Source organism: Lepisma saccharinum, chromosome 9 (genome assembly GCF_977018435.1).
Source record: "Lepisma saccharinum chromosome 9, izLepSacc3.1, whole genome shotgun sequence".
Lineage (NCBI taxonomy): Eukaryota > Metazoa > Arthropoda > Insecta > Zygentoma > Lepismatidae > Lepisma > Lepisma saccharinum.
The window spans coordinates 72,596,522-72,609,364 of NC_139237.1; the positions used below are offsets into that span (position 1 = coordinate 72,596,522).

Here is a 12,843-nt window from a genome sequence, read left to right on the forward strand (position 1 = left end):
AGCTTTCAATGGCCGGCAATCATTTATTTGATGCCTTCGTAAGTCAGAAAGGCAGCTGAAGGAAAAGATGTAGTTAATATTATCTTATCATTCTTTCCGTAGATGTATATATATGGGGAAAATATGCAAAAACTGGTATCCGAAGAGAAAAAAGTATAAAACAATGAATAGTTGTTTTTGAACTGAACTGTAATGAAATAAATATTTTTGAAACCATTTCATTTACCATAATTCAGCGTTATTAGTTGGTGTTAACACACGGTATACTAAACTAAATTCACCAACCAATAAAATACTACAAAATAATTATTTTTGATGTGTAAGCATACGTATGATCATTTTTTTCGGTTATTTTTTGTGTCAATTTCTAAACTAACTAACTAACTAACTCTCTAGCCTTCTTAAACCCGAAGGTTCATGGCTGCAGCAACACAGGCCTTCCATCTGTCCCTATCTTGAGCAAGATCTATATACTCTTTTCCATCCCTACCGATTTCCCTTAGGTCCATCTCAACGTTGTCCCTCCATCTTCGTCTTGGCCTTCCTACTGGTCTCTTACCATCAGGTTTCCCAACAAGAATCCTGTAAACTCCTCTTTCCTCTCCCATTCGTGCCACATGGCCTGCCCACCTAAGTCTTCTTGATTTAATTATTTTAATAATGTCTGGACATGAATACAAATTATGTAGTTCTAAATTATGTAACCTTCTCCACTCACCTGTCTCCTCATCCCTTTTAGGTCCAAAGATTTTCCTAAGGATCTTATTTTCAAATACTCTTAATTTATGTTCCTCTTTCAATGTAAGGGACCAAGTTTCACACCCATATAATACTACAGGCAAAATTACTGTTTTGTATATTTTAACTTTTAGTTTCTTAGTCAATTTCTAAATCTTGTCAAAATATTCTATTAATTTATATTAATGTAGCCGAGCTTTATATAGAAGTGAGATTTAGTGCCATTTACACCCAATACTACTTCAAAGAAAGTCAACTGCTTTTAAACATGCTCAAGAGTCAAGCAGACGAGACGATCCACCACGCCATAATCCATGCTGTTCGTAAACTGCAGCGTGGAACAGCTTGGCTAATGACGTCGACATGACGTTTCGTGTGACGTCTGCGTAATCCACTCGTAAGATCTGCGCTGAGTTGGCTGGAGTTTACGAACAGCCGTATATAAATGCTAGGGGCCTAATCTGTGCTAGGGGCCGTCTGCTTCAGCCGAGCTCACTTCTTCTCCGGTGACGTCACGCATTCGTGCAAGATCGGCAATCTTCGGATTGCTTTACCTAATCTCTCTATAATCTCTATTTACCTTGACCGCTGCCCTCCTCTTTGGGCAACAAGCCTGTCTATGAACAAGCCGCACTCTTCCCTGAATGAAGCAGGGATTGCGGACCGATTCGAACGGCGGCATTACAATGACTTTCACGGACACTGTCGATCACTGTTACCTTTATATTCCTTGCACTGTTACCGTCAATGACGAAAACATTACCGCAAAAGTAGAGCCGAATGCAGTAAAATAATTTAATTTGTAACATCTATAATATGTAGAGGTGAGAAAGAAGCAAAGCCGTTTTCGAGAATTATTTGTGGATTGCTTTCCTTGATTTATTTATTTTTTATTTACCAACTCTTGTATGTTAATTAATTTCCAACATTTACAAGTGAGGAAACACCGACCTATAGAACTTGTGTTTCGAAATATATTTGTTATTACATTGGTTTCGTATAATTTCAAAATGGTTACAAATTGAACTAACGTCGGATAAGCGGCCGACTTTCTATATCGCCACCGAAGTTCCCAGGTTCAAGTCCCGGCATACATGCTATTTGTGTGTCCCTTCGTCGATTTTGATCGTCGCGTCTAACCAAAAGTGTCAGAAAGTGACATTAGGTAAGAGTCTAGTTTATGTCCTTTTCAAAAGGAATACGTGTCATATATCGTTGGAAAGGTTATTGTATAAGGAATTCAACAAACTAAATCCAAAGACGAGGAAAAATTTCCTCGAGGAGAAAAATCGAGAAAAACCGATGTTGTCCGGATATGCGTGATTGAACGTACTGAGGACACTTTTCGATGATAAAGCACATATTTAGGGGTGAAATGAGTGCTAATGGAATCTAACCTAACCTCGTAGGCATACCTCGTTCCCGTGAATTGTTAGTGACAAAGTGTAAAATGAAGAAGGTACTATTCTGCATTACGGAACGTTTCTTTAGCAGAAATAATGAATTTCTAACGAAAATAATGTCTATTTCTTACATTAACGAGTACTTACTGTCGTCCCTTATTTCCCACAAACCATCCACGGGTAGCCCCAAAAACCATTGACGTTAACCCAAAAATTCACGATAGCCCCACGAACCATCACGGGGACGAGGTATGCCTACTAGGTTAGGTTAGGCCTGTTAGGTTAGGTTAGGCCTGTTAGGTTAGGTTCCATTAGCACTCCTTTCGTTCAATTTAGTATATACGGACAATACGAGAGCGTATTGTGTCTATTTCTTACATTAACGAGTACTTACTGTTGTCCCTTATTTCCCACAAACCACCCACGGGTAGCCCTAAAAACCATTGACGTTAGCCCAAAAATTCACAATAGCCCCACGAACCATCACGGGGACGAGGTATGCCTACTAGGTTAGGTTAGGGCTGTTAGGTTAGGTTCCATTATCACTCCTTTCGTTCAATTTAGCATATACGGACAATACGAGAGCGTATTGTGCTCTCGTGCAGAAAGCAAATGGCGGCAGCAGCAGTAGCGCATCGGAACTAGATTTTCGTAGAAATCCACATGCATTCGCATTAAAATGGATCAAAACTACATTCCCGAGCATCAACAACGCTACAGAAAATGATTTGCGTAAGTACTTTCTCCTGTAAATTTTAAGAAATCCATCTCCGGTATAGTAAAGTGTTACCAACTTTTTTACCCTACGAATGGCGGAGCGCTGGCTGTCTGCTAGCACGGTTTTGTAAACTGGCAAGAAGGACGTAAACTAGACTCTAACCACTCTCCAATTGCTATGAAAATTTTGCCTACTCACTAGTTGAGACGACGGTACCAGTTAGATATAGTGAAAACACATTTAACGGTAACCCATTTAACCTTAACTCGTTTATTTCCGAATTATTTACATTTCTACTTACCTTATATGCATAGCGGAAAAATTTTCAACTTGGGATTATGTTTTTTTTTCACTGAAAAAAGCGTAATTTTACACATTAGAAGTATTTATTGGTCGTTGCTAATTCACTTTCATTACACACAATATGGTGGGCAAATCTTGACTCACATTGTCTATCGTCAGCAGATATGCAGTGCCGCCAGCTGATATGCAGTGTTTCCAAACTTGTGAACCGAAAAATGCTGCACAAACTATTCACAAAAGGTTTTTAAGCGAAAATTGATCCACAATCCATTCACGGAAGGTTAGGTTAGGCAAACATAGAAAATTAAATTGGGGGGGGGGGAACGCTCACACGTCATCTTGTAAAACTACCGCGTGGTTGCTACACTAACACTTATTAACCGAAAAATGATGGTTTTTAGGCTAACATTGATCCACAAACCTTTCACGGAAGGTTAGGTTAGGCAAACAAAAAATTAAATTGGAAAAAAACGAAAACCGCTCAATAGGTCTTGTAAAACTACCGCGTTGTTGCTACACTGACACGGGATGATTGCATATTCGAACATACGGAACATTTGATTCACGTAGTCGACGGTATCGGTGGCACGAGCTATCGTGCAATGGAGATACATTAATGTCGAAAATTACATTATTTACTGGCCGAACAAGTTGCATAAATGGCAAAAACACTATTCCCAGCTTCGAAAAGTCCACAGGAACTCAATTCCGTAAGTACTTTCCCGTCATTTCTCCTGTAAATTTGAAGAAATGTGTTTTCACTATAACTAACTGTTACCGAGACGACCTAATCACGAATCTGCATGTAATAATTGGCGGTCAAGTATGGAAATGTAGAGAAAAACGAAATCAACTATGTTTTCCTAACGTAACATAATCCTACAGTAAGAACAGCAGGTCCACGGAAGATGCCAATTTCTCAACATGAAAATATCAGCGTGCAATACACCGTTGCCAAACGTACCTAATCAAACGAGTCCACAGTCCTAAATAATAATTTTTAATTGTATTTATGCTAATGGAACCTAACCTAACCTTGTAGGCATTCCTCGAACACAAGGTAGGAAAACTGTTGTGTGTGTCTCCCGCCATTCTTCCATGCTGAACACAATGTAACTGAGAACACAACAGCGTGGCAACGCTGGATGCAGCGTAATGAATCTGATCTCACTTGTCGCACAACACTTAACCAACCTTGTGTTCTGACATCAAGGCAGAAAGCTTTTTAATTTTAGTGTGTTTAGTTCTCTTAGCGTAAATAATAATTTTTCATTGTATTTATGCTAATGGAACCTAACCTAACCTTGTAGGCATTCTGACATCGAAACACAACGTAGGAAAACTGTTGTGCGACAAGAAATGCGAAAGAAACATGGTTATCAATTGCTTTGTATGGAGAATCATGGTGGTATTTAACAAGGTTATTCTACAACTTCTACACGTTATTTTACAATTTCCATGCTTGACTGCCAATTATTAGATGCAGATTCGTGATTAGGAGGTCTCAATTAGTGAGTATGTGAAATTTCATAGAAATCGAAGTGTGGTCCGGTATTGTAATCTCATGCCAAAAATTATTTAGTCGTCATATTTCGATATTTTATGTAACATAAAAATGTTTTAGCATGTGGAAACCACAAATAACCGAGATATTTGATCTGAAAGTAGCCCACGTAAGTGAAAAATTTGGGGCCGTCGGCACACTGTATCCCCTGAAGAATTACGTCAATTTTTTTTAAATAGACAGATTTCAACGTTTTACGTAATATAAAAGTTGTTCCAGTGTTAGGAAACCACAAATAACGGACATATTTGATCGCAAAGTATGACCCCCGTAAGCACAAGAAACTCCTATTCTGGACTACTTATCACTCATTTTTCCCGTAAAAAATTCCCAAACGGCAGCAAAACTAACACTCCTGGAATATCCTGACATTACTACGATGCCAACTATGATTGCCTAACCTTACCATGCATGGTTCGTGGGGCTATCCGTTAATGGTTTGTGGTGTTACCCGTGCATGACGTCAGCGCCAAATTTTAACTGCAGATTCTTGATTACGAGGCCTAAATTATTGACTATGTGAAAAATGGAAGAAATTTGCCACTCTCTGCTCGCTGTCGTATTTTAAACTTTATCCACACATTCCTGCGATATCCTCCACTGCATTTGACACAGTTCTTTTTTCCGGTCACTAAAAACCATCATCTTATCCTGCAACTCACGGATATACACCTCCGGCTCCCGGCCGAAGAATGCCACAATACTGAAAATGTCGATACATTCCCCAATATCCATTTTCAATGAATAGCACTTACCACACTAAAAACGCACACCCACCTTGCAAACATAATCCTAGTACCATGTGACATGAACCGAAACATCGTGTGCAGTAAATCTTGCGGGGCCTGACGTAACAACAGGATTGCCAGCCTTCAATCTCAGATATTTCCAACGTGGCTCCAAGTTACAAAACACAAATAACGTTACAACATGTTCCTTAATATCACATGCAGAGGCAACGATGAAAATGACGTCATAAATAGTCCCATCAAAAAACTCTCATTACTCCACTTTAATACATCTCCTAAATCTAAAAACAACACAAATCGTTCGTATAGTACATAAACTTCATAAATGACACAACAATCATCACATTATCACGGGGGTACGGATCGTCGACGGTACCAAAAATTCCTATTCCGGACTACTTTTTTACTCAATTTTTCTGTCTTAAGTACCATCCGTTGAACACCGATGCCATTAGCATCAAACCGAACACTTCTAATAAGGAAAACGCCAATAATAGCATACATGACAAATTCCTAATGCCATCAAATCTAACATCCCTAACCTAACAATGTCATATTATTATCCGCATATCAAATTGGTAACACCATTAAACCTAACAACAACATGAAAGTACTGTTGCCATCAAACACTCCTAACCTAACAAAAATTTAAAATAACATAAAATATATATAACTTGAGAAAGTAGGGAAGAGTGGGGGAATAAGAAACAGGGGTAATAAGAAACTTATTTTGTATTTTCATTATTTGTGAAAGTAAAAATTTGAAAAAAATTCACAGGCTAGCCTCTTTAATTGTCTATAACTGTAAAATAAATTAAGAAGATTGTGAGTATGTTTAAGATTATTCTATCATTTGTTTATGCTTGTGTGAAACTTTCCAATCAGAATGTAGCATTTTCACACCATTATTATTTTCTATAGTAAATACAGATTATGCATTCTTGATATTTTTTTACATGATTCTGTGGACAAAATATAGGACTTTCTGGGGCTAGAATTTACAATATAGAGAAAGTCTCCAATTTCGTTAATTTTCGGTATACTAACTAATTTTGGCCTCCTAATCATGAATCTGTTGTAAAAAACCGGGGGTTACGTCTGGAAATTGAACAAAAACACAAACCATTGACGTTAGCCCCAAAAACCATCCACGGGTAGCCCCACAAACCATTGACGTTAGCCCCAAAAACCATCCACGGGTAGCCCCACAAACCATTGACGTCAGCCCCAAAAACCATCCACGGGTAGCCCCACGAACCATTCACACGAGGTTAGGTTAGGCCTGTTAGGTTAGGTTCCATTAGCACTCATTTCACCACTAAATTCATCGAAAAAAATAGGGATCGTACTAGAATTGAACATCATAAATCATTTTCTTGTAAAACAACGGCGTAGTTGGACACAATGACAGGAGATTACATTTTTGTTCGTAAAACTACGGATATACACCTATATATAAAAAAAATTCGATCGACTTTTTTTCAAATTTTCAGACGTGACCCCCGGTTTTTTTCAACAGATTCGTGATTAGGAGGTCAAAATTAGTTAGTATACCGAAAATTAACAAAATTGGAGACTTTCTCTATATTGTAAATTCGCTCCCTTTCTGGTCCTAATTTGTTCATTTATTGTCACAAAAATAGAGTGATTATTTTCATGTATCTTATTACTCCAAATATGAAAAGCAGATGTGTTAATAAGATATTGATGTATTAGACCCTAAGCTTCTGAATGATGATGAGTATGATGATGATGATGATGTCGACTTTGATTTCTCATCATGGCAAGCAGAACACTCATCTCATGAAGATCAAGATGATAGTCAAACAGATACTATTATGCCAGAATGATACTATGCCATTTACTATGACATCAGCTGGTATGTGGGATGACTTACTAAAGTTCAAGAAGACAGCTGCATAATCAAGTTCCTCACAGAATCTTTCTCGTACTTTTAATTGGCCTTCTCACGACAACATACAAAGTGTACATGTGGCCCTATATCTTTAAACGGAAACGGACCATTTACTTTAAGCTGCTCCGAGTTAGTTTGAATCAAAACACTATATGCAGAGAAGAAAAAGAACATTATAAAGTCACAAATATGATTTTCTTGTTTAGTCGTTGTTAATTTACCATAAAACCTGTTAGAAATAAGCAATTGAAGATGTCAGTTGATTTTGCTTTGAAAATATAGAGCTGGATCAAAACTTTTGCCATTACATTTATTTTCTAGCATTTTCATTCCTTTGTAGTAAAAAAATATTTTAAAAAAAATGCACCAAAATTTTATGGGTAAATAAGATACACATGTTGAGTGTATCTTTTTACTCCAGCCAGTTTAATAGCTATAATGCATTAAAATACACAGCTTGTTTCTTATTACCCCTATTGGTGTAATAAGGTGAAAAAAAATTGTAAATTATTTTATAATTTTTGTGTGTTTGTTTTATTGCACAATTGAGCTCGTTATTTTTTCTTGGTACATTGGATTTCCAACCAGGGGCGCCGACTTGTGAAAATTATTGGGGTGGCTCTGATCACTGAAATAAATTAATGAATGACTCACTCTCTCCCTTTTTTAAGTTTTGGCCTCAGTGTTCGGAATATCATAAAAACCCATGAATTCCTCAAAAATATCAAAATTTTTATTCACAGTTCTAATGCAGAATATTAATTATCCACGGATAGATATGTGCATAGAGAAGTACAAAGCATGCAGTCAAATGTACAATATCTACATATTAATTGTGTTTATATCAGCAGGCAGATGATATTAATGTTTCGACTTAAGAGTTCTTCACACTTCTTCTACAAGAAAGTATCTGCGCTTGCACCTCATAATAGCATTTCCCCCACATGGAATTGACTTTTATTAGAAGAAAGCCAAATCTGTAGTGCTTGTTTTCGTTAATTTATTTTGTAAGCATGCAGAATGTATACGCAGCCATTGTTCCAAATAACGTGCTTTCGAGCGTGGCATGCTTGTAGTTCTATATATGAATGCCAGGCTGTGTGCCAATCGACACTGTTTGAAACTAGACTAATAGATGGCACGCAGATCGATTCCCTATTTTTCCACACTTCAGCATTACCAACATACTATTTTGGAGTACAAACTCACGATTCGCTAACTCCCAGTTACTTTCACATTGAAAAACCGATGCTGGTTAAGAATGGCAATTATCTCCAACTGGCAGATAGTTAAAAGAAAGAATAACTGGACATTGAAAAACTGGACCTTAGTATTTTAACCTTTTGGATCCCAAGCGTCTCGATCGAGATAACTAAAAGTAAGCCTCACGGTCCCAAGCGTCTCGATCGAGATGCTGTGTCAAGGTCGTAGTGTTTACGTTATAACTTTTCTATTTTTGGCTAGAATTTCGATTTTTTTTTTTAATATTGTTCTTAACACATGTGTTTAACAGAAATGTTTCTTGCACCTTTTTTCTTTTCTTCATGAAAATGGAGGTGAAAAGGCAGGAAAAGGGACTTCTCTTTTGCGTCTCTTTTCAAGGGAAAAGATAAATTTCAAACATTTCAACAATTTTTTAAAATACTTTTTGGGGGTTTTCTCCCTTCCCCCGCCATATATACGCCAAATTTGCATAAATTTTGCATTTTGTGCATTTTGACATTTTTTTCAGGAAGGGGAAACACCATTCTTTTTAAGAAAAGTATTTTTGAGGGGATTTCCCCACCCCCATATGTACGCCGAATGTGCATAAATTATATATCTTCGGAATCTGTGATTCATTCTGCGTAAAACGGTATATCTTTCATATCTCTAGGGCATTTAGTTTCTGAGCTATAGTCATTGCAAGGTACCGCTGCATTTTGAAGCTTGAATCAGTGGCGTGTTGACCATTCCTTTTGGGGGGTACAGCTCAAGTTACATTGGTCATATGATAATAATGCAAATATTTTTGTGTTCCTTACATGTCAGCGATCATTTCCATGTGCATGTCGACACTGTCATGTACTTTTTTCGGGGGGGGGGGGGGGGTGAAACCCCATTTTTTTAAAAAAGTATTTTTAGGGGATTTCCCCCCTTTCCCCCTCCATATATGCGCCAAATTTGCATAAATTTCATATAGTCTGAATATCTGGTTCATTCCGTGTACAACGGTATATCACTCATCTCTCAAGGGCAATTAGTCTCCGATCTACACTCATTAATTGAAACTGCATTTTGCTCAAAATCGGCTAGGGACCGTGAGGCTTACTTGTGAAAATGGCCTTGGAACTCAAAAGGTTAATAACCCTAAATGCTTACGTGGTTAGGTTAGTTGGGTCAGATTTAGTTCTCTTAGCTTTAAAATAAGATCCCTAAATGCTTTCTACTCCTGATTGCAGCCAAAAGGTTTGAATTCTATCAACAGAGAAATCCTTGTTCGTGGGGAGCACACGTGCTTGCGTAGGGAAATTTTTAAATGTTTTCAACATAAATAACTTTTTTCGGAATCCAAACAGTGCTCATTAGTTTAAGGAAGGTTTAATTTTTGTGTGGCAATGATTTCCAAAATTCTACGATAATTAGTCTTTCTGCTAGGATAATTTGAAAACATCATAAAAGAATCTCAACTGTTACCAGGTTAAGAGTACTTACATGCTAGGAATTTATTGTATTTCTCTTTTGTTTATACTCAGTGTATTTGAAAAGGTCCAGTAGGACAGGATGCAATGATTTCCTTAAACTCTTTTGAAAGAAGAGTTCTTCCAAGGGGCATGCATTTCCAAAAATACTTTGGAGTCGATGTTACTCTTAAGACACAAAAAAAGTTCCTGAAGTCACAGCCTACTTGCAGTTCATATGAACACCTACTTATTTCTCAAGATTTTTTAATTTTTTTTATTTCAAACTTCTCATTCCTGTAAAGCCAGAATATACATGTGTGTTATAATAATTAACTGTCAGATTTCCTTTATAATCGGAGTTTCTGTATTTCAGCTAACATATTGATTTCAATGGCGGCACCATCAGATACTTTTGATTTTCCTGCTGAATTGACTACCAAACCATTAGCCCTCATAGGCCTAACTGGGCTGGATACATTGAATAATGCTGTCCACAGAGCGATTTGGGATGCATTCAGCAACAACCGAAGACCAGACAGAGCAGCTGTCAGTTTCAAGCTTCTTGGACCGGCACACGAATTCCCTCCCGTGAAGCCTAAGGTATGATGTTACCAAAAATAATCAGCGTGAGATAGAAATATTAGCAAATTGTTTTGATTTTGATAAACTTTACTCTCGTTAGTAGTTTTAGTTTACAGTACACACTAGATTATTCTCTCCCTCCTTTGGACATATTGGTGATACATCTCTTTCGTTATTTTTTCATAATTTAAAAAATGTCGTAAAATATGGTGGGGAGGTAAGTACGTTTGAAGTTAATCAAAACTATATCTTTTTAAGTTGCAGAAAGTTTGAATTTAAAAATTGTCATGAAAGGTAGATCGTGTAAGAAGAGGATGTCTGTGGAAATACTAGATGGTTACACTTTTATCCTAACCTACAGAAAGTGTATAAAGTGGAATCCCAATTTTACATTTTCCTGCTCATAAAGGTTTTTTTTCACCTTGACCATATGGAAAATTAAGGTTTTACTGTAAGTAGTAGGAGCATTCATTATAATGCTGTCTCACTTCCTAACCTACTCATGCAAACATAAAAAGTGGAATGGAAATATTGTTCTCCAGAAAAGATTACTAGTAATCAGTAAGTATCTTCATTATCTTCTTGTAAACATGTATCAAATTAGAATCATGTAGGAAATTCATGTGCATTGGATGATTTTGAATTTTTTTCAGATTTCAAATTTTAAAAACAAACATTTGAGAAAAATATTTTCTTAGGGTTGAATTGCTCAATTAGTATCGACATTCAAAGGCACTGAACCACTTTAAAGCTACTGTGAGTAGTATTAAATGTTAGAATGTGACCTTTACCACAAGAATTTCCATAGGTTCACATACATTTTTCTTAGATTTCTTAGTAAATGCTCTCACATTTCTTTCATACCAGTGGTTTTTAGTTTATGTCCCTTTAACAACCCAGAACTTTGGCACTGATTCAGCATTATATGGACAAGTTGGGGAGGGGGGACAGGGGTTGCATGAAAAGAAAAGTAGCAGACAGCAATCAAAACCTGATAATAGTGTCAATGGGAACCACTGCTTACCACATGTCACGAAAATAATAATAATAATAGTAAATTGTAAGGCTGAACCAATACCAATGCTTGAAAATTATAATAATTTAAAAATTGTTCAAAATATTGATTGATAGTGTGTACATATTGCATTCCAATTACTATAAGCATTAATTTCTCCGAGATTTGTTTCAAAATATTCGAGAATTACATCAGAATATTAAAATACCTCTTATATAGTCATCAAATACATTTTACTTACGTGAAATTTAGAAATTTCGTATTTCCGCGTTGCACAATTTAATCGTTAAATCCTATTAATTTCGAAGATCCTCTGTCTTCATTCACTAAGGGTACGGCGTCTGAATTTAACGTAAGTAATTTTAAACTGCATTTACCTCATCCGTCATGAAATACATTGTGTTCCACACAATATTGGTGCAAATAAATGAAAACTTTGAATATTGCATAATTTCCCACATGTACAGCATTTTCACGAAAGCGTACTGCAACTTTTTTGTGGACCACATAAAAGATCAAAATACTAGATAGAGTATCTTAATTAAGATTTCGTTCTGATACCAGTGGTATCAGCTGATATCAATACACCATATCGGCTCAACAGTAGTAAATTGCTATTCAATTTGTATATTGGTGTCGAAAATGTACATTTTATTGGTGTTTCTTTTTCTAGAGATCTTCTTATGACTGGTACATACCAAAAGGAATTCTCAAGAAGAATTGGATGAACAAGCATCTTAACCAAGTTCCTGCAGTTATCGTTGTTTTTTATGATCTCGACTGGGACGAATCCTTGTGGAATGAGAAACGATTGGAATGTGCTTCAAGAGTGCAGTCTGTTAGGTAAGACTTTACATTGTCATTGGTTCGTTTTAGTTTATAATTCTGTCAGTCAACATAGACATTGCTGTAACTTGACTGGGGCAAGGGGGACACTTACCTCCTCAAAAGTTCCAGGTTTATTAAAATTTACATTGTAGGAGTAACCTTGTGGAACCTGAGGTTCATGTTCTGCCCCTACGGAGTGGTTAGCAGAGTGAGTTACGATGTCAGGGGTCCCGGGTTCAAATCCCAGCCTGGGCATGACTGTGCTTTGTGAGTGTCCCTTCATCAATTTTCAACATATCATCACTCATCCTCGTCTCCACGATTAGCCAAAAGTAGCAGAAAAGCAAAATAAAGTAAACCAAATC

The 12,843-nt window shown here is 36.8% G+C and overlaps 1 protein-coding gene across 2 annotated transcripts in view; it reads left to right on the plus strand.

Moving 5' to 3' along the window:
* The first annotated feature begins 1,441 nt into the window (after window positions 1–1,441).
* The window catches only part of gry (trafficking protein particle complex subunit 11 gry), a 70,115-nt gene continuing 58,713 nt past the window's right edge, over window positions 1,442–12,843 (plus strand). Inside the window, exons 1-3 of one of the 2 annotated variants that reach the window (XM_083128393.1) lie at window positions 1,442–1,562; window positions 10,427–10,653; window positions 12,324–12,493. In XM_083128393.1, the coding sequence (XP_082984519.1) occupies window positions 10,444–10,653; window positions 12,324–12,493 (380 nt within the window). In that variant the 5' untranslated portion in view covers window positions 1,442–1,562; window positions 10,427–10,443. Of the gene's footprint in view, window positions 1,563–4,408; window positions 4,674–10,426; window positions 10,654–12,323; window positions 12,494–12,843 lie in introns of those variants that run through there. The other variant, XM_083128394.1, reaches the window with a different exon arrangement.